This window comes from Pezoporus flaviventris, unplaced genomic scaffold, assembly GCF_033815535.1.
Source record: "Pezoporus flaviventris isolate CSIRO_AGI_PZ_B2104156 unplaced genomic scaffold, CSIRO_AGI_Pfla_v1 ptg000007l, whole genome shotgun sequence".
Taxonomy (NCBI): Eukaryota; Metazoa; Chordata; class Aves; order Psittaciformes; family Psittacidae; genus Pezoporus; species Pezoporus flaviventris.
Window position 1 is genome coordinate 32,647,188 of NW_026892555.1, and position 26,933 is coordinate 32,674,120.

Sequence of the window (26,933 nt, forward strand, 5' to 3'; positions counted from 1 at the left end):
CTGCTACGTCCCTTACTTTTTTCCTCAGGTAGATGTTAACATGAGAAGCAGACCAAGGTTTTCTAGTTGGAGTAGAACTGTTTCTTCCACATCTTACACTGTAAGTTCAATATATAGCACGTGTTAAATCCTGAGAATAAATCTGATCTAAATGGTCTCACGGCTAATAAAATACAGTTATAGCAATGTAATTCACTTGAGAAAAACAGAGCACTCTTTGTCCCTATGTTGGTCAACAGAAACAGTAATAGAAAAGTTTATGCAGCCTAGCAAATTATTCTCACAGCAGAAGACATATTTAGAGACTCTGAGTAAAAATGAGCACATATGCTTTTATTCCTGGAAGCATGACATCCACAATATTGGCAGTTTGGGACCCAGTGTAACAGACTCTTAAGCAGTTTCCACCCTTCTGGAGTACCAGATTAATTCTCCACAGATGAGTAAAATGTAAATATGAAACACTTGGCTCCATCTCAAAGCAGTCAAAAGTGATTTGCTGACTATCCCACCTGCATTTCAGCAACCTCTAGGCTACCTTATTATTCCTGTCAGCAAACTCTTAGATGGCCAATGCCAAAAGGTTCCGCTCCCTTCCCAGCAATGCAGCAAGTGCTAGTGAGATACTCGCACAAAGTGAAACTGACATCCAAAATATTCAACTAAACACAGCAATTCAATTTCAGATTCTGTGTCACTGAATCAAAGGCAACTATCTGAGGGGATGAAGGACCTGGGTGTACTCTTGAAGTATTTAAAGTGCTACTTCAACTGTCGCAAGTTTTGAGAACAACCCTAATCAGCAACAACGTTGTGCAGGTGTGCTGCTTACATGGTGTATGTGCAATGTTAACTTTTGAGTAGCAACTGATGAGAAGAAAATTGTATTTTCTTCATTTAAATTGCTAATCCATGCTTTGATCTATAAAAATGCCTTATTAGCCACTTCATTTCCTAAGCTGATCATACAACATGAAGCTTGGATATTACACTCCTGATACAAATGAACTGCTGCAAAAATGACCAGACTATAATGTCACCAGTCTTACACCAGTCTTACCAGAGACCATACATATATATATAAAGATGCATTTCAGCATTTTTCCCCTTAGGCATAATGTACATTATGACATTGTCACAATGAATCCGTTCTAATTTTCCCAATAGTGTGATAAAACTTTTGGACTTATTTTCTGTTTCTGTGCCTATAAAGACCACTTAACAGCACTACTCTCCTGTTTAGAATTGATCATGTTGAAATATGTTTCAAATGTTTCAACATGTAAAGGCAGATGAATTATGAAATCTATCACATCTATATGAAACTATCAACAGAACCAAGCTGAGCGAGATTTTGAGGATCTAGAAAAAAAGGTGGTTTAATGTTTGGTTATTTTACAGAAGGCGGCTCATGAGACAAAAAAAGCGCTGTGTCTCATCTCTGTTTCACCAAACCAATCATTGAACTCAAATGAATTTTCAGAGATGACTTGCAGACATGACAAAGGACAAGGCGTAATGGGTTCAAACTTAAAACAGGGGAAGTTCAGATTAGATATAAGGAAGAAGTTCCTTACTGTGGGATGGTAAGGCACTGCCACAGGATGCCCAAATAAGTGGTAAATGCTCCATCCCTGGCGGTGTTCAAGGCCAGGTTGGACAGAGCCTTGGATGGCATGGTTTAATGTGAGGTGTCCCTGCTCATGGCAGGGGGATTGGAACTAGATGATCGTAAGGTCCTTTCCAACCCAAACCATTCCATGATTCTATGATTTAGGTACATGTTTAAGTTCCAGTCAAACAATATGTACAAAATATAATCCACAAGTAACATAATGTGATGAACAAGATAGTCCCTACTTATTCTGTAGACAATGTGATAATTAGTTTTAATATTAGCTGTCATGGTTTCAACGACACCAACTACAGCAGTTTCTAAGAGTGGTATGCTGTATGCAAGTCACAAAATTTATTGCTTTGTTGGTATAATGCAAAGAGCAGCTCTTGGGAAGGGACATGCCTTTGTGTGACTAGCTGCAAACTTCTGCAGAAGGTAAGAACAGTCTAAAATTAAAAAAAAAAACAAACACAAACAACCAAAAACCAACTAGGCATAAATATTTCTTTTTCTGTCATCCAATACCTGGCTATGCTTCTGTGGAACACAGTTTGCTGCTGTGCACTTATGTAAGCCATTGATGATGGATATCTATTGAGACAAATTTAACTCGCATTTATTTCAGCTCAAACTGAAGATGCTGTTTGCAAAGAATCCTCAAAGCTTTGAGCCAAATCTAGCTCTTTCCTACCAGTATTTTGGATAAGCTTCAGCTTCCATCCACTCAGAAGATGGGAGAAGGTATGCAGACAACTGACCTGAGAAAACTGAGACGTGTCTTGAATTAATATGGTGAATGTGGAGCAGGACAACAAAACCTGGTTTGTTTTTTTTTTCCCTTTTTCCTACCTCTCATGAAGCCAGGCATGCTGCCGTTAATCTTTTGAGAGCTGCATTTCGTGATGCAGCACCAGAAGAGAACTTAGTAAGTCCTTACCCATGTCACACACGCAGGTGCTCTGCCCGAGGTCCATTCTGCTGAACCAAGGTGTCTCCCTGAGCCTTAAATTCCTTATGCATCGAGTGGAGAAGGACACATTACCTCAAGTTGCTCTCAGTCGCACTGAGCTCCTGTTTTCCCCGACTATGGGATGGAGCTAGAGACATCCAGACTCCTCAGACTGGGTGCTGGAGGCAGAAGGGATAAATACTTGGCTCTCTTGAAGTGGGATTGAGTCTGGAAAGCCCGTTCAGCTCCAAGGAATATGACTATACAGAGGAAGGCTGAATTCAATCTTAGGCTGCTGCAGATTTTGTATTTAGCAATGTTGCAGAGTAATCCAACTAACCCAACATTTTCTAAAATGCATGGAATGCTTGAAAATTAAAGCTCAGTACCTAAATGATTTAGACACCTCAGTAAAATTCAATTAAAGTAAGAGTGCAGCATGAGTTTAGATGGTTTACCTCTTCCTGTTCCATTCTTTACACTTTTTTACAAATGAAAAAAATGAACTTTGGAAGAAACACTGCTTCCCCAGACTGGTATTTCATCAGCAACTGAAAATGCTGGAGTAACAGGAATTCAGCTACTACACACTTAAGGGAGAATATTAAAAGCCTTGGGATTTATGTCAAAAACATTTCTGAAGGAACTGCTTATGTTTTCTCTTCCTCTCCGTAAGTGCTGCAAACTGCTGATAAGGATTATATCTGAATATATACATATACATATATATACATATGTTTAAAAAGACAACTTATGGTTTGAAAGCTGGACCCAATGGGAACACACAGCTGACTGTGGCTTTTCTCTTGGGCTGTGGCTCTGGGACCACTAGTGAGATGCAGCTCAGGGTGGTAGTGGTTAAGTCATGCACCTCAGCAGCACTGCTGCAGAACTGAGGCTGTGTTACTCCTCTATTTCTGGGCTCTCTGTAGGAAACCTCTCGTGCGTGCTATAGCTCTTTTGTCTCCCGAAATTATATGTAAGATCTCACTGAGGGTTTTTCTGGCTTTATACAATGTCTCTAGGCATTGTGCGATTGTAAAATATTGGTGAATGGATAGGGATAACTCCCTATCACATGACCTGATGACACCTGAAATGCTCTTTTTGTCTCCCTTTTATTTGCACAGGTTTTTAGACTATAGAGCCAGACACCATATCATTTTCACTCACACAGATCACCTTATTTCCTATTGTTAGAGAAACCAAACCACCACATACTGTGTCAAGTGACATTTCTTAAATGCCTTAAGATATAGAAAAAAAAAGTTCTTTTATGTTTTAGATTAATACCTTGACTTCCGTTTCATTTCACTGCACTACATATTTATGTCTACCGGATAATATCTATTCCCTTACTAACCCCTCTTAAAAATCTTTACACAGGGACTAAAATTTGCTCCAAAGACATTTGATTCTAAAGGACAAACAATTGAGAGGTTGTTTTTTGTTAGCAGATTTCCTAATCACATACTGCCTTCACTAGCTGAGCATATAATGAAGTCCTCTAACAACTGCCATATTTCAGTCTGTCTAGACTCCTGGAATGGAATTTTTATGACATCAGTGGCAAGCAAGAAAATCTGAAACACAAGACTCCAGATACAAAAAATACGAGCTCCACTTACGGTATTTCAAATGTCGCCATATTTTTATTCATGGGATTTATTCTAGTCCAAATCCAGTACAAAAATCACAAATTTTATGGATTAAATCATTTTGAAAAATGTGGAGTGTGCCTCCTGGTACAGGGAGCGAGAGAGGAAATTACTGGGCTGTAGTATCTCTGTAGTCTTGAACTTGTTCTCTATGGTTGTCAACTTTTATCCATCTGTCTGAGAAACTGCAGCAAGGGAAGCAAAGGGGTAATTGCCTTCCAAACGAATCTTGGGTTTTATCTAATCCCTAAAGAAGTCAGCATCCATAGGGCAGAAGGAGTGTTCCTGTACAGTATGACAAGCACGGCTTCCACATCAGCCTTGCCTGAAAGCAGACCTGACATAAGACGCTCCCTAACATGTGCGTGCTCCATATTTGCTTTCCACACAGACTGTTATGATTAATGAGGGCTCATTTCTTTGCTATTTGTCAATGATTCACGCTAGCATTCGAAAACCACTCTCCTTTAATTCCCAATGCAAACATTTTATGACCCTGAGAAAGCCTAGTAGCTAAATGCTTTCAAGCCATAAAAGAAAAAAACCTTGAAAACACAACAGAAAGATCAAAACCTGGCTTTACCAAAGAAAAACAACACTACCTCATGTAGAGTCAATGATTTTAGCAGAGATGCTAACCAGCTGTCAGGGAGCAGCGCAGTGTTGTCTTCCACATTGCTGGAGAAGGGCCCCAGCTGTGCTTTGTGACTTGACCTCCTAATAAGGGGAGCTGCTGTGACTTGGAAGGGAGGGTGCAGGCGTTTCCCTTTATAACTCCATTTCTGCTAATTAACTTCACCTCTGAGCTGTGCAGGGTTACTGCTTCCCCTTCAGGAGCAGAGTGACAAAAAGCACCTACACTCGCACCTCGTTTGATCAACTGTTTGGGTTTGAACAGCACAAGGACACAGACTGACTGAATAAACTCAAGAAGCCAAAATAGCACTGTTAACCAGAAACAAGCAAACAAACATAAAACTGAGCTCAGCGGCTGTGTGACCTTGAAAAGTCCAAAACATGCTCAGCAACGCCCTCTTGCTCAGAAAACTCTTAGTGCGCTGCACAGCGGTATGTGAAAAAGGAAGATGAGTTTTTCCTCAGCAAAATAAGAGAAAATGTCATGCCAGACATTTTGTCATGCCAGAGAAGAGCAATGACTCCCCTAGCTCTTCATCACACATCTGAAAGTGCCCAGTACCAGGGAAAAAGTATAAAAGAGAACAGCTCAGGAAGAGATTTTCCTTGGTTTGTACTCCCAACCTCAGCAGCCCATGGCTGTGGTCTTCTAGAGCTAGAGGTTAAGCCCGCCTAGTTGCCTGCAGCTCCATTTGAGGCATCCTTCCTTGTGCTTATTCTGTTTTACTTGTTTGGACATGAGTTCCAATTTCAGAAGTTTTATTTATTTGCAATAAAACTCTTTTGATTAGCTGTTTTACTATGCCAGTCTGTAGAATTAATCCATTTTTTTTTAATAAATGCTAATATAATTGCACCAGTTTTGGTGGTGTTTGTTCTTATTTTTCCTATCATATTTGCTCTTTTCAAGTCGATTCCAGTGAATTTCCCCAGCTTTGTGGAATCCTTTATTTTTAATATTAAGTATTTCCATAGTGGGTCTTTTTTATTTTTGATTTTTAAATCACAACTAATTTCCAAGCAATAACCTAATTTTTAATAGCTTTTTTATGGTTATATTTTGAAACATACAATTATGAGGTCTAAACATCTGCTTTTTATAGCACATCTTATCATGTGCTTTTTTGCCTTTGCAGGCTTTTTGTTTTCCTTCAGCTTTTCACAATCCCTGTCCTCACCCAGATGAGGCAGCAGGTAATACAGCTGTTGGATTTCCTTCTTTGTGTTTATACCTGGGATTCTGGATTCTTCTTGACAGTGTGAACTCCTCACTCCTAATGTATAGGAACGTTTGTCCAATAGTGGGACTGTCTGCATTCATAGATACTTTGTAGATTGATATTATAGGTTGATGGCTAATTTGGCTATTTAGCTCATTTCCTAAAATAAAACTAGGCATTTCACTCCAATTGCCTTATATTTTTAGAGTTATATAATTTACATAGCACCTTAGTATATATTGATCTGTCTATTTTCACCTATATCTGGCTCAATTAGGACTTTGCCAGTACTGGGTTTTTTTATTGATCTTTGTCCTATTTTTAATTAAGGAACAGGGCTTTTTTTAGCTTTCTGCCTAGTGATGACTTTGTGTGCTTCCTCACCTGCCATATTTTTCCTACTTTTTCTTTGGAAAAAAAAAAAAAAAAACAACCAACAAACCAACCTGTAATGTATTCAGTTCACTTGACTGTGATACAGAGAAATTACTAAATGCAGTGTTAGGTGAAGACTATCCAAGCTTACCTACTGCATCAGTTCTGTTTATCAGGATGCTCAGCTTATCCTTTTTCTGAGTCATGCAACAGTGAGAAACTGGATCAAAGTGAAGTGAAACTATAAGTTAACTCCATTCACAGAAGATTCCTACATATTGTCTAGGAAAATGGAAGCTCCAGAAGCCCAGCTGGCATGTTCTAACAGCACCAACTACTTCAACCACATCCTTCTCAACTCCACTGCTGCACCCATGTGTCTTCCCTCCCTGCTGCCCCTCACCTGCTCAGCCTATGAGCTCTCTCAGATCCATGTGGTGTACGCAGTGATTCTCTACTGGCTGCTGCAGCACTACTGTAGTGAAGATTAATTGTGACCACGAGCCACAGTGGAAAGGAAACAAATATCCTGTCCAGATTGCAGTTGCAGGGTAGGTATGACAAATTATTTACTGTTCTGACTGTCATAATTGTTGTCCTGATTCAATTTGCAACAGCTTTTGTACTTCCCTTGTCCAACTGCAATAAACTTTGTTTCTTCTGTTTTACAACTCATTAAACAAAAAAAAATGGAGGATGCAAATCCAATACAATGGAACTTCATTCTGAAATCCAGTATCACTGAGCATGCTGGTCTATCCATGATGCGCAGCAACACTGAGGCTGTGCCTGTGCCTCCAAATTAGTAAGCACTGCTTTCACCAAGGTGAATTATTAACATAAGGGTATCACCAAAGGGTGATGCAGCAATTCAGCTGCCAGTTCTAGGGTAGACCAGCTCACATTAGCTCAAGACTTTTTGCCCTGCAACCCATTTTAGAATCTGGAGGAAGCTGACTGCACTGATTATAAATTCAGCTTGTCCAAATATACTGGAAGAGTAGGCAGGTTGCAGCATCTCAGAGGAGATGCTTCACATCTGCTTACCGAGCAAAAGGAATTTTCGAGCCAAAAGACCAGGAAGGAATTAAGAATCAATAACTATGGATAAATTTCTAAAGTAAAAAAATTTGGATACAGCTGAAGACTTTCTTACTCTTTTATCTCTGCTATTAGCGTTTATTTTTATTTTCCCACTCACAGAGTCTTTTTATTGACTTTAAATTAAATATTAATTCACTTTACAAGCTACACTGTAGAAATCTGATCAAAGACAAATGGTTACTACGATAAGTAGCAGTTAAATTTCCTAAATACAGAGTAATCTATAAATTTTGTTTTGAACATCAGCATTGAACTAAACCTAAACATGTCAAAAGACCTTGGGATCCACTGACATGTATACCATTACAAAGATATACCCACAAAATATTGGCTGAAATAGCTTATTTCCCATTAAAAGGAATAGAAACAGGACATCTGAGTCCCTTGGGCTTTTAAGCTTGAAAATTTCTATCAGCATTATTAAATAAGAACATTATTTAATTAGTAACTATAAGGGAGGATAACCTCTGCCTGCCTTAAGTCTAAAATATGTAAGACAGGTTTCCACAGAGAGAAAAGAAGGTCCAGATGTAGGGGGCTGTGTAGAACAGGAAAGATTTGGATCCAGTTTCCTGTTTTGTCATGGACTTTCTGTGTGACCTTAAATTAGCACCAGTGTACCTCAGGTCCACATTTGTACAAAGGGCTTCTCTGCTGCGTCAAACGACTGTGAATCTCAAATCACTCAACATTACAAGGCACTCAGTACTAAATCAATGACATTAGGGACAGATGAGAACATACATCTACTTGTCTGCATTTAATTTGTAAGCGAGGCCTATTAACTTTACTCTCCAAATACTATAAAATGTTCATGCTTTCTTTAATAGATGTGTTTTCACTCCAGAGGTAAGCTTCTACCACTAATTCTTTACTAGGAGTAACATACAACAACAATCACTGACAATATGATACTAAATTTTTTCTCAAGCACAAGATATAGTGCTCTCTGGGGTATTTTGATTTGGGAACTGTGAGGTGACATGCTTATGAGACTTAACGCAGCTGCAAAGCACCTCGCTTTGCACGATAACTGTCATATTCACATGCCTAACATGTATGCACCAGCTGTCAGTAAACATGAGGGAACAGCTGTCTCCTGCTTAGTTTAAAATTCTGTCCTACACAGTTGGAGAAAACACTGCTTTGCTTTCACAGAAGGAATAATCTCACTCACAAGTAGGTTAGTCATCAGACCTCTCTTTTAGTAGATGGCTGTCACTGTGCTGAAGTTCTGTGCTATGAATTAAGACCTCGCAAACTGAGGAACCTTTGTATGAAATCATAGGGCCAACTAGCATTTCTTTTTGACCAAAATCTGATAGTAGAAACAAAAAGTTATGTGAGATATCAAGATAAGAGTTTTTCAGAAGAATTTAGGTATATTGCTGTGGTTTTCAGGGTCCAAACCGTACTTCGTACTAGGACTTCAGCACATTTAGATACTTGGTGACTATTTTTCTGTTACTCCCTACCTTGTCCATAGCTGTCTTTTCTACTGTTCTCTTCCAGCCTTAAGTATCTTACCTGGTGACTTAGACTACCTATTCCATTTTTAATTTGACTCTTATCATATGAAATAGTGTCAGCTCTACAGGTCAAATATTAGATTACTTACACAAGTATGCAAACATAGTTGTCTAAAGTGCATGTGTTATTCCAGCCATCACGCTTCTTCCTTCTGACACAGGTTTCCTTCCTTTGACACATGACAAGCCAGCCAGAGCACTGACACCCTGCTCTGTCCCCAAGGCAGCTTGTCTCCAAAGCATTCTGCAGCTCAGCAGCCCCAGGAAGCAAACCCTCATCCATAGGCCTCAACTTTCCCAATGCTTTGCTGTGGTAAGGCTCCATGCAACTGAAGCTGCAGTGCAGAGGCTGAGCTCTCATCACCAAGCCCATTAGCCCAGAGGGATTCCTACAGTCAAAGGACTATAGTGGAGATATACCCTATTGTGCAAAAGAAACAGCATTCCCTGGCTTACCTGCAGCTACAGATTTTGCATGTAAGGGGAAGAAGAGACTGCTTTTACTGTTCAGACACAACCTGGCTCAGTGTTCTGTCGCTTCATTTTGATCTACTGTCTCGCTCCCATTTTTCTAGAGTACTGTAAATCTCCTTTAACAGCAACTGTGTTTCAAAATAGCACCCTTAAGCCTAGGAAATCTACCTTATCTGCGACAACTCACCCAACAATGAATGCCAATATATTTGACATCACTGTATAAATTTATCAGGGGTTTTCATCCACTGAGAAATGTATCTTCTTTTTTTCTTACACACAAGATCAATGTTATGGCAGTGTACACCAGAGTCAAACAGTGTTTGTCTTTCTGCTATAAACATCTCAAGATACTTAGGTATCCCACTGAAGGGAAGGTTTCACCTCAGAGAGGTTTTAAAACAACAGTTATGGTAATAATAAAAAAATAAACATTTAAGAAAAAATAGTAAAAATATTGCGAGATTCTTCTATATAGAGCTTAAGAAAACAGAAAGACAGCACTGTGGTTTTTCTTTTCTGCCTGAGTCCTTTCTGATTGATGAATGACTCCTTTCATGCATGTATAATAGGGAAAAGAAGACTGTATTTATACAGGCATGGGAAATAAAAAGTGGAAATACAGTTAAAAACCTCCATCCTTCTGAGTTTTACTTGTGTACCTCTGTGCAGGTTCACTGGCATTTCTGTGTCTGTAAGTGCTACTTGCCTATGCCAAGCAGTAGAGGACATGCAGGAGAGAACTGCTTCTTCCATCCATGGTCACCCAGTTAGAACAAGAACAATTACCATGTGTACTCCTCTTGGTAAATTGATCTGTCAAAGGCATCCCCCAGTTAGTGTATGCCTTTGAAGCACTGCTCCTCCAGACAGTTCACCCTAATTCCTGAGAGAAAACACTCCTTTTCACTGGAATATGGGGAAAGATTCAGAGCTTTTGAAGGTTTTCTTCCCATCCTCCCTTCTGAAGAGGGAGGGGGCAAAGGCATCAAACTAATTTGCAGTTGTGCCTCCTTTTCACAGTGGCACGGGCTCTCTCACAGCTTGCACACCGACTTTCAGCTTGACTTCACATGCAGAAGACATCTGTGCCTGCCCTTTGCAGCTGCACCGTGCCTTTCCAGAGAAGCCCTTGGGGAGGATGCCTCAGTGAAAGACTGGCAGCAATAAAACCCTGCTAGCAACTGCGCCCTGTTAACTACTCTGTCACACACAGGCTCCTTCTCAGGAGCACAGGCTTAGCTAAGGGTTGGGTTTTGGTTTTAAATCAAATTATGGAGAAAACAGGTGATGCTGGAGTTATAAATGCTGAAGTTACATTAACATGAATGCAGTATTGCTGAAATGTGTCAGATACAGAGAGTCAGTGCAGTAATGATTATTTCCAAGATTAGGCTTGTGCTTTCAATTTCATACCTGCCTAAACTGCAAAAAAGAGTACTATCAAATGATGATGAAAATCAGTCTGAGAGGCAAGGACACCTGTGAGGCAGACACACCAGCTCTCTTCAGAGAAAACTCATTTGCTTTCAGAGAAGTATTTCAGAAGAGCTTGTTCTCCATGCAGGCATTACTAACACCAGTGACACAATACTGTAATAAGACTTGTCCAACCATCCCGTCACTTCTGGCATTAACTAAGAATGCTTCCTAAAGAACACATCTAACCCTCATTGTTTTCTCTCATCAAACAGATTATTCTTCAGTCCAAGATTTCTCATCTCTGTTAGCTACTCTAATTAAAAAGACTCTTCAGCGTACTTATTTCATCCCAAATTACACATATAAGTCCATATCAAACTGCACTTGTCCTTCCTGAATTCAATAGACTGAAGAAGCTGCTGAAAAGCTAAGAGGAACTATTCACCATTTCACTGTTACTGCAGCACCTATAGTATTTTGGGGTTAATTTTCCATATGTAGTTTAGAATGAAATCTGCACACACCAACCTCAGCATTAGATAGCAGAATATGTCAACTTAAAATTCAAATTGCAATAAACTAGGTTCACTGAAGCATGTACAAAGATTGATCTGAGGGTCAAATTCTGGCTAGCAAAAGTACTAATGAAATACAGCATTTATCACAGGAAACTAAATGCAACTAGTAATTAGGAAATTGCACCTATCTGTATGTCTGTGATACTGGACTGAATTTTCCCACTCAAAATGGCCAAACAGAACCATGACAAATGTAAATGATTTAACCACTCGCTCCTCTCTCTCTCTCTCCATTCCCCCTCTGATTAAAATGTCTTTTATAATGAACCTCACTCAAGCGTGAAAACACAGCATCCTTTTGTCTTCAACTTCCAGCCTTCATGTATCCTTTATTGAAGTATGAGAACACCAATCTAGATTTCTAATCCCGTCTGGAGAAGCATTCTCTTTCTTCCCAACACACAGGCTGCTCATCAAGGTGATCCACAGGGCATTCAGCCTCATGGCTTACTCTCTGGACCTCAGCTAAACACCGTCAAATATAGCAAATTGCATTGCACAGACCTGCAGTTAGGTAACAGACTGTAAAATGACATAGAAAATGTTGAATCATAAGATGAAAACAAAAATGCTGACCATATGCAGGTCATGGGCCAAAGGAAAGGTATGAGAAGCCACCTGTGCTTAGTGTGAAGGGTTATTAAATGTTCTGCCAGGACACAGGGGAAAACAGTAGAAACATCTCAAAACTACTCCAGGCTTTTGGTCCTCATTTTGGATTCATGAGCATGGCCTACCCACCCCTACCTAGAGCTTTTAAGTGTGTTTCCAACCATTTGAATTGGAGATGCAGAAGTGGCTAGTTATAATTCCTGCCACAGTATTGTAAGTGCTTACCATTTCTGCAATTACCTTAGGCACTGTCAGACTAGACTGTACCATGCTGGCCTGAAGTACAGAAGAGGCTTCTGATCAGGTAATTCCTGAATTTACGGTCTCAGCTCTAAATTATGTCTAAGTCACTTGTCCCTCCACCTTCAATTCTAAAGAATTCTGTAAGGTTCAGTCAAACAGGCCTGGCCTCATACCTGTGTACTCTTTTTCATATTAGATGTTTTGCCTTTTTGGGCTAAATGCTGGTAGGAATGGTCTAAAGTGCTTTGAAGTCAATATGTTTCAACAGGGGCATTAACCAAGTTTTTCTGTGCTATAATGTCACAAAATGTATTTGCATGCACGCACACACAGAACACAGACCAAGATACTTTCGTAACTTTTTTTTCAAGTGGCATTTAACCCCACAAAGGAATTTGTATCAATATATTTAAAAGATAATATATGAAAATATAAAGACTTTGTGCAAATAACAGAAATGGAAATGAGTTCCCAGTTCTTCTCAGAACAAGCCTGTAACACTTCTAGATGATCTTGCAGCCTGCAAAACCTTAACTACTTTAATTTAGCAATATCGACTGTTCCCCAGAAAAACCTCCCCCAAAGCCAAACACAATGGTAGAGGCATCAGTAAAGCAGAAAAGACAGATCACCCAAGGAGCCTTCAGTAAGCAATCCAAAAGGAGATTACAGTGCTGGGGAAAGAAACTGTGTGAACAGGAGTTTGCAAACCAAACTTGATGCCATTGTGGTCTGTCACAGAAACCTGACTGACTGAAGAAGTACAAAAACCAGCACTATCTCGGGAGTTCACCAGAAATTCCATGCAATACATTAAATCAAAGCAAGCTGGACTGCTCCAAAACAAGCCAGCAGCCACACCTTCCAATGGGGCATTCTGCAGGTGGCCAGTGACACCTGAAACTGTCACTGCCACTTGGCTGTCCTTGGGATAGAGCTGGCATGCGCCATACCTGGGCTATTTAAAGCAATGTCTAACCCTTGTGGTTACATCAGGAGGAACCCAATGAAAGAAGAGTGAAGACACTGAGCTTTGGGTAACAAATGCTCCCTGGCGTTCTGTGTTGAACCTCGTTACTGCCTGGAGAGAAAAGATTTCCCTTTAAGAGCTGTTTTCTGAAGAAACCTTGCTCTTTAGGACTTTCATTTAACTTGCCTTTTAGAGGCTAGAACAGAAAAACACAGATAATCCTAGAAGGCTTTTTTATTACTCCAGTGAAGTGCCAGTGTTTAGGCAGGAGCTTAGAAGAACACAATACCATCTCCCATAAACTGCAGGCATAAAAGGTTCTCAGATGGGAATGAACCTGAGTCTCAGAGAACTCAGACTTCAGGTTTGCATCCTGTGCTCTGGCTCTTGCCTTTCCCTATATTTTAAAAGAAATCCTCTATGAATATTTATAACAAGTAGCTACAAGATGACTTGAAAATTCAGCAAACATGAATCAAGCAGCTTGTAGGCACTTAAGTACTGAGACAAAACCAATGTTCTGATTGCTTGCACCATCTCACACTTCTTCTCATTCCTCAGTATTGTGTTAAAAAAAAGGCTCAGCTGTCAATATTACATATACTTACACATAGGATATACATGACTAGAAGCTCCAATAACCCCATACAGACTTTTTGGGAGTAAGAACTACTTTCTTAATATGTAGACGTAATGATCACGATCACAGTGCCTAAGTGTGCTTTTCAAAGACAACTTGCCTCTTGTTGCTCAAAAACACTTGAAGACCTGTCTCAGTTATGGTATGTGGAGTACAGGTATTCCCTCACTCATAATTCCATAACACTCATGCGGAAAGGATACTGTGTACTTAATCAAACAACTTCGAATGTAGGGTGTTGTCTGGGTCCCAGCTTCTACAAATCAAGTACATTTAAATGGATATACACTTCCATATCCCCACCTGAAAACCCAGCCTTATTGCATGCATCCCCGAAGACGGAGTTGCCAAGGCATGTAAAGAGCAGACTGTGGTGGCCTCATAAAAAGACTCTACTGGGATACTTTTTTGATCTCAAAGTCACTTTGAAACAGCTGTGCCAGTGTCACATGCTTGTTTTCAGTATTCCCTCAAAGGACCTGCGGTTCAGTGCTACGCGTCAAATTTTCACATATCTTCATCAGATAGAAAACTCATGAGTCTGCCATATGTTATAATAAACACCATGGGTTTGTTTTTTTTTTCTGAAATAAGTAACACGCAGAAATCTGTTTAGCTTCCTGGACACTTGGGAGCAGTTTTTGCTGTTCTACATATGGCAACAAAATCAGAGACTCAAACAGGAAGGCCGGTTTGTGGGTTATCATATAGATTAGTTTTGCTCTCAGCTTTACAAAAGCAAGATGAAGCCTGTTCACCCAGCCAGTCAGGGCAGTCCTGTGCTTCCAACAGATCTGGTCTGGATAATCCTTCAAATAACATCACCTTAACATCATTTAATTTATTAGTGCATGTCCCTGACATCTGATTGTTTCCAAATATCCTACATGAGAGAAGACAATGCACTGGCAGCTGCTTCTGAAAACACGGAACGGAAATGCAACATTTTTAGGACATATGATCTGCCTCTGGGTGAAGGGAAACTCATAATACCCTGGTCTGTCCACTCAGGCATGACACAACTTAAGTGACATGTCACAGCTGAAAATCCAGCTTGCGAGATGCCTCTGACGTTACTGAGGGGCATGCTGTAATGCACAAAACATTACCACCCTAACCAGAAATACCACAGTACATGTTTTAAACGGTATATGCAACTGATGCTGCTCTATACTGAACTGGTGGTAACAGCTATTAAAAAAGGGACATGAGCAGCTGTAAAAAAAGGAGTTATTGTAGAGTTAAATTGTTCTCCTAACTTAAGAAGGACACATGCAACTGTGGTAAATCAAAGTAATGCTTGCTATTTATTGTGGCAAAGGACAGCTATTCTCACGCAGATTGTACCTGCTGGTAATGCACTGTAATCTCATATATTCTAAATCCTAGCACGTTTCTATGTGCAAGAGGTACTGTGTGATTCTGTGAATGGTGTCACAAGTGCAGGCACACTCTAGTCTTCACTTTGAAACTTGTTTTGCAAAAAAAAATAAATTATATATTCTTTCCAGATATGGAGAATCAATTTCCCCATTTTTAAAATAATTATTCTTGCTTTTTTCCCCCTTTAGCAAGATTCATCATGAATCCTCTTTAATTTTCCTTAATGTATCCATAAAACCAGAGTCAGCAAAGCCCCTTCTGACAGCTCCAGGAAAGAAATATCTCTTCCTGCTGTTCATGCAGTGAATGGGATATTCCTTGGCCAGTGCTTGAAGCCAGTGATAGATTGCCTGAATATAAGTCATGGTATCTTTGCCACTGGCACTGCTTCCAAAATTTCAGCATCTGATTTCCTGATAATTAAGTGTAAATAATAAGCAGGTCAGTTCAAAAGACATTTTGCTCATCTTATTCTGATAGAAATTTTTAGTAATTTCTTTTAGTAAGTTTACAGCGAGACCTTTCAGACAGCACATCACAGATAATTTCTCAGGGCTGGAGTGAACCTGTAGGTAACTGAGGTATAAAACATCCCCAGAACAAGACAGATTGTAGCTCCATTCCCATAATACTTAGGCTGACCAAACATGCTGAATCATGAGTTACATGATACTTCAAGTAAGAAGCATAGAAAAGGTAAATAATCTTTTAATGACCAACTTAGCAGTGAGCATACACAAGCTCTTAAATTCAATTAACTACTGCCAGTCTACTGTGTTCCTTGATATAATATCTATTGAAAAAACAATATATTCATTTCTCTTTCAAGACATTAAAACACTTTAGTTATTAAATATACATGACTAGGATCAAACATAATCTCTTTGTTTTACAGTTACATTGACTGACTTTCTTGTTTGGCACAAAAAATAACTTCATCTTAAAAGCAAAGAATGGTAATAAGTGTCCTGCCCAGAAACAAAAGTTAGATGAAGACAGGCATTTATTACCACTGACCATCCTCTGTGCTTTACCATAACTTAGTTTCAGCACACAAACGTCTTTAAAGTATTGGAAATGATGATGCAAACTATAACATTCCTGGTAGTACATTCAGATGAATGCTCATAACAGGATTCTTCAAAAAAGTCAGTTGAAACCAGAGGCCAAACAGAAGTTCAACCCACACATCAGCTAGAAAACACCACTCATCTTCAATGATTGTTATCATGCTCTGAGGTGTATTACGTACAATACAACAAATATTAAATAGTACAAAAGTTATTCCTCATACTTTAAAAAGAGTCAGTCTTAATTCTCAGTCATCTTCATCCTTGGTCTACAGTTAGATGAGAAGGCACATAGAATATAAGCTTTTGCAGAGAGAAATATTGACAAAGGATGGCACACAATATGTAAACCTAAACTGAGAAGAGAATATACGTCTTTTGTTCATATAAAAAAGAATGAAAATACAACAAAAAGTATTTATTTCACTTGGTCATGTGAATACTCCAGGTGCAAACATTCAGCTGTTGACAGACACTTTTCTTATGTGGTAGCTCTCCTTTGCAATGCAACCAACCAGCTAAAAGTCCTTCTAAAGTTGTCTGAACCTGTGATGTGACCTTTAATCCAAGAACCAGCAGTGTATCATTAAGGTTCACCCTGAATGAACACTGTGTGACAATCTAGGAGATAAATTATAAGTACTCGCAAAGGAATACTGAAATGGCAGGGGGGTTGGAACTAGATGATCTTTAAGGTTCAAGGGCGGGTTGGACAGAGCCTTGGGTGACATGGTTTAGTGTGAGTTGTCCCTGCCCATGGCAGGGGGACAGGAACTAGATGATCTTAAGGTCCTTTCCAACCCTAACTATTCTATGATTCTATGGTTCTTTCCAAACCAAACCATTCTGATTCTGTGATACTGCTCTGAAGTGCTGACTCTGCCAATTTGCACTTACCCGAACATGACTCTTATGCTGCTCTACAAATTCTAAAGAGACAGAAGCATCAGTGTGAATTATAAATAAAACAGATTTACAGAAAATAAGAATCAGGAACCTAATGAACAATCGGCATGCCTCTCTTCTCAAGTCATTGTAGCAAGCCTAGCCATAATGCACCTGGTAGCTAGGTAAGTATCAGTGGCCTGAATCTCTTATTTCATGTTGCCTTTTTTTTTTCTTTCCTTTTTTTTTTTTTCTTTTTCCTTACCAAAGGATGTTTTTTCACCGAGGGTATTAGTTACTGAATGCAGCACACCAACTACACAATTTCCAGTCAGGCTTGGGGTAATTATACCTTCTGTAATCCACAGTCCACAGCTGATAAATTAGTGTGCTTTTCACAAAGGAGGAATACTCATGTCACAGTCAGTAATGCAAAGCAAAAAACCCAGGAAACAAATCATAAGAAAAAAGTATTCAACAAAATAATACAAGGACAAATGAGCCATGCAGTGAAACAAACAGAATTAAGAGAGAACACTTTCAATCCCATCAGGCTTCATGTAACTTTAAAGAAAGCAAACCCCATGCTGCAAAGCCACAAAGGCCAATATTTTACACTTCTGTGTACGTGCATCAACAGGGGTTTGCAAAAATCAAGGACAGAGTGTGACTGACTAGTAATTTTTTTAATGACTTAACTAACTTACACTACCTTTTATGCTTGAGCAGGTAATAGTCACACTGAGGTTTAAGGAAACACTTCATGTGAGAAAGAATGCCTTGCACAAGAAAGACCTGTAGAATCAATCCCAAGCTATTACATTCTAGTTTTAGCCAAAGCCCAACCTTTGATATGAAATACCAAATGGAAAATCTGAGTTACAGTTATTGATAACATTACCATAAGGTACTTAAAACACTCTTGTAGATTAAAGGTGGTTGTGTCATTATCCAGTATCTTTAGGCACACATAGGCTCTCCATTTCTTCTAGATAATTCCACTTACTTCTGACTTCATTCACGCTGTATATACAGTAAATCATCTGCATTAGAAACATTCCATATTTATTTAGTATTTAATCTAAGTAAGTTTTAGCAATATAAAACAAGCGTGAGAAAAGAACCAAGCTCTTGTATTCTCTAAACAAGATTGAAAGGAAGAGCTCATGCATTAACACTTTGAAAGAAACACTAAATTTATGGTTTTATTTGATTGACAGTCATTCCAAAGTCAGGCCCCTCTGATTTTAAGTGCACTGCACAGAACAGTATAGCACAGATGTAGTTAAATAGGCATCAGCTTAGCTAGGTTCATCCTTAATATCCCAATTCAGCAGGGTGCTGAGTCAATTCACATCCACTCAAATCAATGCTCATTCTGCTATACGCTGAGGACTTTCATACTACTGATAAGTTAGTCAGATCTGCTGCTGTTCTAAGGGAGCTGTTACAGGTCCAGCAACTTCAATTGGAAAACCAAATGATGACTTTTTTACTTCCCAGAAGGTGAAAGACAAGACTTTTCTGGAGAAAAACAGATGTACCATCACCCTGCTCTGGAGAAGATCTATTCTGCTTCAGACCTCTTTGGAATAAAGTTTCAAAGTATTTTTTTGTTCTGGTTTAGCTTCACTGTGCATTAGTAAAATAACGTTTTTAAAGGGTAGCTTTCACAAAATAGTGGTTACACAGTAAGTATAAATAAATGCCTGGCTGAAAGGCTCAGATATTACTGTGAATTAAATAATGCCATACTCCTGCAACACTCTGTGGACTGGTGACCAGGCTGTGGGACTTTTCTGAGATGCAGAATATTTGTCTGACTGAGATGAGGCCGCATATCTGCACATACTAAAAGTAAAAAAAAAATTCATTGTAAAGTATGCCTGTATTGTGCAACAGTACTTGACCATAATATTCCTTTTTTACTAGGCAACTATAATTTCTTGCCATACATCCTTATTTCTCTCTTCTATTTATTGTCACAGTTATTTTACAATTATTTATGATAAAATACCTGCTGCTTATACACTCTCACCTTGTTATGTCACCTTGCTGTGAGTGAAGTCAATGGTGAACCTTTGTTGACCTTGAAAGGAGCAGGATTTGTCCTAAAATGCCTAATCCAAAGTGGACTCGCCCTTAATTCAGTAAGCTTTGAATCAGACCTAGAAGGGATCTTAGTAGAATCGAGGAGTGACAAGACATAGCCACATATCAAAACCACATCCGAGCATTTATCTCACATTCCTAATCTTTTATATGAAAGGGATTAAAAACAAGCTGTTTCCATCAACCGCTACACAAGATATGAATGATTGAACAGACATCTGCAGGTTAGTAGGTCTAGAGAGGTCCTCCTTCCCCTCTACTCTGCCCTGGTGAGACCGCATCTGGAGTATTGTGTCCAGTTCTGGGCCCCTCAGTTCAAGAAGGACAGGGAGCTGCTGGAGAGAGTCCAGCGCAGGGCAACGAAGATGATTAAGGGAGTGGAGCATCTCCCTTATGAGGAAAGACTGAGGGAGCTGGGTCTCTATAGTTTGGAGAAGAGGAGACTGAGGGGTGACCTTATCAGTGTCTATAAATATATAAAGGGGGAGTGTCACGAGGACGGAGCCAGGCTCTACTCAGTGGCAAACAATGATAGGACAAGGGGTAATGGGTACAAACTGGAACACAAGAGGTTCCACTTAAACTTGAGAAGAAACTTCTTCTCAGTGAGGGTGACGGAACACTGGAACAGGCTGCCCAGGGAGGTTGTGGAGTCTCCTTCCCTGGAGACATTCAAAACCCGCCTGGATGCATTCCTGTGTAACATTATCTAGGTGTTCCTGCTCTGGCAGGGGGATTGGACTAGATGATCTTTCGAGGTCCCTTCCAATCTCTAACATACTGTGTGTGTGTGTGTGTGTGTGTGATAGCTATGCATATTGACATAGTCGCTTTCTATGGAAGTTTGAAATGGAGCGAACGTTTGAATTTGAAACTTCATAGTAATATTTCCTCAATTTGTTTTCAAGTACCCTTTGTCAAAATTCCACCATCCTTTCTAGTCCAACAGCAGAGAGATAGTTCTGCCTCTTGTTTCAGGACAAACTAGCAACTCACCAAATAATGGAACAAAAGGTAAGAAATCTGAAAGTGATATTATCCAAACACTTCAGTTAAAACCTTGCCACACAGCCTAATACAGTCTGTGATGGCTCCAGACTCTTTGGAAGTACATGCAACTGATTCTAGCATATCTTGTTTTACATGCAGCTCTGCTTGTTTGCTTATGTTCTCCAAGTCTGAATGCACTGAGACAGTTTTTTGCTGTCTCTTATACCATTCAGCCAAGTTTCTACAGATGTTCTTGAGATGCCGTGGATGTATCTGACTATAATTTTGGCTCAAACATATATTTACAGACTGAGGGTCACTAAAAAGAGAAACCAGGTACATGTAATATGGTGATTTCCAGCTGTCGAATCACAGAAACCACATCAAATGGCATCAATTTAGACAGGAGACAATTGAAACAATGAAAATCACTGTAACATGTATAAAAATGCAATGTGAAACTCCCCGTAGCAAGAATACATAAAACTATAACATGCAATCAAACCAGCAGACAAGAAAAATGGGAAATAAAAAGGTAAAAAGTAAGCATTTAGATATCTTGGGAAATGAAAGAAATGGCCACTTTCATCTGCAAACCCTGGGGAGAAATCTGGCCTCAATGGCCAAAGGGGGATTTTCTTAAAAGCTCAGAGTTGGCCTAACTCCTTTCAATGACGGGGCACTGTTAAGTCATGAGAAGAGTTTGGTCAATGGCAAGCACTCATGCAAGTTTAACTGTGCTATATTTATACATTTATCCACAAAAAAAAAAAAAAAAAAAGAAAGAATGAATGTGAGTCACAGGCAAAGAACCTAAGAACCAGTATTTCAGTTTTGCCCTTTTCATCTGGTCTGTCTTACTGTGTTGACTACTAGCTAGTCTTAGGGAAACACTAATTAAGCATGTATCTCAAGCCCTCTAGGTAATTGGCTTCTTTTCTATGGTAAAAAAAAAAACAAACAAGAGATAAAAGATACCACAAGCTAACACTTGAGTTTTCTCTCCCCTCAAATCTGCCTGCCAGGTATAGTGTGGGAGGTAACTGAGGCAGCGCCTACAGCAGGGATATCTCCCAGCTCACCCACAGCACGTCCCAGCCACATGGCTCCACAAGGAGTTCCTCCCGTATCCAGGAGGAGGAGAGGTCTGTTAGAGACCACATCAGTGATGTTTTAAGTTGTGCAGGACTGAGAAGCTGGTCCCTGACTCCTGCAGGCTGTGTAGCAGCTGTGTCACAGCAGTGCTGGGGCTGCTGATGGATGCTAGCTTGTACCAGAGGATCACGGTGTGTGACACGGCCTCCCTGAACCCTTTTTGGCACAACTTACGCCCATCTGCTTTCCCTCTGCTCCTTCTCCTGGAGAGGAACATATGGCCCAGAATATGTATCTCAGAAGCAGAAAATGTATTCATATAGTTTTTAAAATATTCTGAATACCTTCTTTTCTTTTTTCTCCTATAAGCTTTTATTCCAGTTCTGAACCTCATATCCTCGCATGACAAATATTTTTTTTACAAAAGTCCTTGTTTAAACAGCAGCCCACAATGAAAAATATAGAATTAATAAAAAAAAAGTGTATTTCACCTTGATTACAGAAGTTGCTATTGCAAGAGAAATCTTTGCCAGGATTCTGTTTTTTGTCCATTCCACCATGTTATTTTAATACTTACCTAAGTCCAAGAGGGTTGCATCCAAGAACAAATCAACAACAGAAGAAAATAATGCCACAGTTAAGCTTAACAACAAACATTTTCACTTTCAGTGGTTCAAACTGGAAACATACTTCCACAATTTACTTCACATTAAATAGTACATCACATCACAAATACAACAATGAAGTTCCTCAAGAAGCAAGAAAATCTTTCTTTTAAATAGCAGTACCAACATCTATGTGTGCAGTCCTGTGTCCCTAACAACGGTAAACTGCTCCACTGCATGAGTAAGACTTTTGCCAGCTTGCCTGTTTGAAGATAGCAATATTGGAACTAGGCTTCATTAGAATGTTTCCTCATTTCTGCCTGAAGTTATGCAAATTCTACATATATATATATGTATGCATGTATGTTTGTACATATATATGTATGTTTATAATAGATATTTTTATATATGTATACATTCATACATGTATATAAATACTATATATATTTATGTGTATACATGCTTTTGTATTTTAGTAATTTTTTACAGAGCACTCCAATTCTTGATTGTAAACATACAGTATAAGAGAAAACATACTGCTGTTCTTGCCCAGTGTAAAAAAACATGCCAGACAGCAGCTGTTGACACTACTGTCTGATAACCTATCCAGCACACCTTAGAAGAAACTGGTACCAAACCTAAGCAATGCCTGTAATATGACAAGTAGCAATACTGAACCACATAGTTCTCATAACCAAATGCTTTTTTTTTTTTTTAACAAAAAAGTAGATAGTTTCCTTTAGCTGTATTTTCATCAAAGCATTTAATATACAGTCCATTAACAATCACACAGATGTTTCTGTCATAAGACAGCAAAAGTAAAGTGTAGCAGTTGCCTAAAATCAACTGAAGTCAGCAGGGCTCCTTCTGCAGATTTCAGTGGGTTTTAGGACAGATTTGGGTGTATTCACTTGCTGTTACGTAGACTTTTAGATTCCTCTTTTCTCGAATTATATTAGTGAAAGTTGTTGAATCCTCCATGTCAGATACATGGCTCACAAAACCATTTTCTACTGTCTTTTTGCATTAAGCCTACTGTTTATCCTACCTTTGCTGCCACAGATGAGTTGGGTTTCTCCAGCAAGTCCCAGAGCTTCTTCCTCTTCTCTGGGCAGCAGGTATTATCAAACTCTTCCCCTTCTCTCTCCCGCATTGTTTCGGCCTCTCTCCTCAGCTCCTCATTCATCTGCTCTTTCTTTTGATGGTACCTTGCCTGGCAGCAAGATTCTAAATATATCTCATCAATCCCCCAGTAATCAAGCTCCTGGCCAAAAGAAAGAGCACACATTTCTTCCATCATATGTAGTTTTCCTGTCCTGTAGAAATTCAAAATGGAAGTGAAAGCCCCTGGGTGTCGATCAAAAAAATATTCATTTTCATTTAGATTATAGTCATCACATACTTCTAGCAGAGATTCGTGAGTATTGCAGTCTCTGAGCTTTCCTAATCGTGTCCTTGGAAGTCTGTCCAAAGTCCTCCACAGCACTTCATGGTTGAGCCCACCAACGTTTATTTTAACTCTCCGCGAGCAGGCTTTGCTCCTAATGATCTCCACTGGTTCTGGAGGCAGAGAAAGGGTGGACCTTGAAGACTTTTTGTTGATCCCAGGTGGGGCCTTCTCAGCCATTCTGAAAGAGGTGCAGTTGTGACACCAGAGTCTTTAGGAGAATGAGCTTGAAGACTACAAGTATTTGGGCAGAGTCCTCTTCAGACAGACAGCTCCATCCCTGAAGCTAAAAAAGACAAAGAATCAGAATGTACAATATATTCCCCAATCTCTGTCTCTCTCCTTCCAGGCTTTCATATGCAGATGAAAATTTAATGATGGTAATTTGCTCTCTGTATAGTGAGACTCTTTTGTGGTACTATACAGAACCGCTGGAACAACTGGAACAGTTAAGAGCACTATGTTTAAGCAAAGGAAAAAATTCACTGGCATTTCCGCATTCATAAAAATCAACCGTGACAGTTTGTACAGAGATCTTGTTCTTTTGTTGGTTTGTTTAATCCATTTCTGATACAGTCATATTAGCTTAATCTGAATACTTACCAACTGGTTTGTGAGGTGTGCTAATGGAAACATTAAAGGGATAACCATAAGGGAAAAGTGAGACAGGGAAAACCTTTCCGTTCAATGAAAAACTCAAATTTGGGAGATACTGAAACTGAGTAAAACAATTAGAGCGTATCAAAATCTCCTGTGAAACTAAACTGCTTCCCTCTCTCCCCCAGCTCAAATCTTGATTTGCTGTATTATTTCATGGCTAAACATTACTCACCAAACAACTGAATTGCCATCCAGACAAGTTAAATTCTCTAGCACTAGACTGTGCTGATGTCTTTACAAATAGGTTAAAAGAATCCTGACTCTCTGAAGCCAACTGACCAGTAATACATGTTATATAGGCAAGGCCTGTGCATACCATTCCTTGGCTCCTCAGAAAGGCTCTTTGCACCCCACTTGTTCACCTGTTAAGTTGCTCCAGGGACAAGACTGCATGACAGGAATCAATAATCTCAGTTTTAATAATACAGAGGTGCATCCTCACTCATTGTGCCTAGTGCTTCAGTGAACTCTGAAGTGAAACTGTACATCACCACATTTGGAGCATCACTATCAAACAGGAAGGAAACCCACCTATTATTTCTACTAGAGTAAATAATTATCTGACACAGCGCTTAAACAATTGCCCAAAAAGGAAGAATGTTGAAAATGCTTAGAGAAGCTTATCTTCCAAGGTAGGAAAGCCCTCCTTAGTAATTTCCCTAAGTTGACATCTCCTCCTCCCATTCTCTCCAAATCAACAATACAACAGTTTGGGGTTTGTTTTTTTCTTGTTTTTTTCTTTTGTTTTGTTTGGTGGAGGGATTTTTGTTTGCTTTTTGTGAAATAACTCCAGCTTAAAAAAGCATTTGATGTGAACAAGAATTTGATCCTCTTTGCAGAGTAAGCAGGAAGGTTGTGATGGAAGGGATTGTTAAATATATCAGAGGTAAACACCAGGGAGGGAGAAGAACCATTTGTACTAAAGGACCATGATGGCACAAGAATGAGTACAAACTCACCATGAAAAAAGGTGGAAATTTGAAAAGGAATTAGAAGGTCACAAAGACTAGATCCCTGTCAGAAAAGCAAGGATCTAGAATAATTACTAGAAGTATCAGGAAAAGCAAAGAATTATTTCAGCATGTCATCTGAAATGCTTATGACAGTGTGGACTACGTTTCTCGTGGAAAATTACTAAACCTCATTATATCTAAACCTTAGAAGTTCCTTCACCAACAGCTAACATAACAATAAGGCTCAGCCATGTATCATAGAAGTATTAACAGACATCCCTGTTCAAAAACATCAGAGAAAAGGAAAATTACCCATCAGAGTAATATTTACAGCTAGACTATTTATTTTTTTTATTGCTTGATTGATAACTCACTGCCTACTAACCCCTATGATGGCAACAGCCTGATAGAGCAGCATGTTAGCAGTTTCACTGTAAAGCTGAATCTACTTCAAAAAAACACTAGAGCTAAAATATTCTGCCTTTTTCCACCCTGCCTCCAGCACTGCACTGTGAAGCTCCCTCCTGATCTCCCAGCGCAACCCAGAGCACCTCTGTGCCTATTTACATGAGGGTTTAAGCCTGTAACATTTACCTTCATTCATGAAAAAGATAAGCTGATAACTTCACTTGCAAAGATAAATGTCACATCAAAATCAAAGCCCGACATCAGTAGGTTTACATAACATATATTCCTTTTTGTTGTGTTTGGTTTGCGTTTTGCTTTTTTTTGTCTTAGGATGATTTTTTTCTCTGTTTTGACCCTCTTTCTCATTGCCTTTGATGGAAGGGTTGATGGGGGGGCTTCTCATAAAGGGGGGACTCAAATCTTTGCAAAGTCTCACTAAAGTGTCTCCTAGTGGCCTGTGATGCATTGATCAGTCTTCTGAGACAGAGACAACCACATAAACACTAAGTGGTTATGAGAGGATATTTCTCCACAGAGGAAGCATTTACAATCCTTTCTGAAAAAATCCCTTTAGATTTTAATGTACAATGATGTTTCGCCTTTAAAGGATGTCTTGCATAACAAACCCCAACAATTTAAGAAATTCGTAGAGAGGTTCTGTCATTCTCCATGAAATCAGACAAGCCTTCAGGCAGTTTCTACAGAGGTTCTCTAATTTATTCACCACTGAATCTCAGGGATGACTTCTTGTTTCGAATTAATACTTGTACCCTAATATTAGCAATATCGAGTAAAACACAGTGAAAATCAAGCACTCGATCTGATTAATCTTCAGTTACCCATATCCTCATTTGCTCTTCTGACTACAAAAACTAAAGATAGACAAAACTATGCATTGGTTTAGCTTTTGTGCAGTGTAGTTACCACACAGATTTGCTAAACAATGTGAAATTATAGTGTCACCAAGACTGGTCTAAAGCTGATAAAACATTTTCTGATTTGTCAGTATAATTACTGGTTGCATCTTTCTACTTGAGGAGATGTGGCTTTTCTGAAAAGTTTTAAAAATCCTGGTTAACTGTTGTCATACTGAAGTCAGCAGTGAAAAAAACACTAAGTTTAGTGTTGAGAAGACTGGATCCAAGGTGCTGTGTGTGTATGTATGTAATAAGGGATGAACCAGCATTCACAACATGAATCTCTGAAAGGATCAAGAGAAAAGAAAGCATTTTCCCAAATGAAGAATCTTAAAATGTGAGGGCTATTTTTGCCTTTTTTCAGAGTTCCTTTCATTGAA

At 39.2% G+C, this 26,933-nt stretch overlaps 1 protein-coding gene across 2 annotated transcripts in view; it reads right to left on the reverse strand.

Annotated features, from left to right (window-relative positions):
• The window catches only part of KCNB2 (potassium voltage-gated channel subfamily B member 2), a 190,048-nt gene that overhangs the window by 150,312 nt on the left and 12,803 nt on the right, over nt 1-26,933 (reverse strand). For both annotated transcript variants that reach the window (XM_061448292.1, XM_061448293.1), the window contains exon 2: nt 23,217-23,901. In XM_061448292.1, coding sequence (XP_061304276.1) covers nt 23,217-23,795 — 579 coding nt within the window. In that variant the 5' untranslated portion in view covers nt 23,796-23,901. The remainder of the gene's footprint in view (nt 1-23,216; nt 23,902-26,933) is intronic.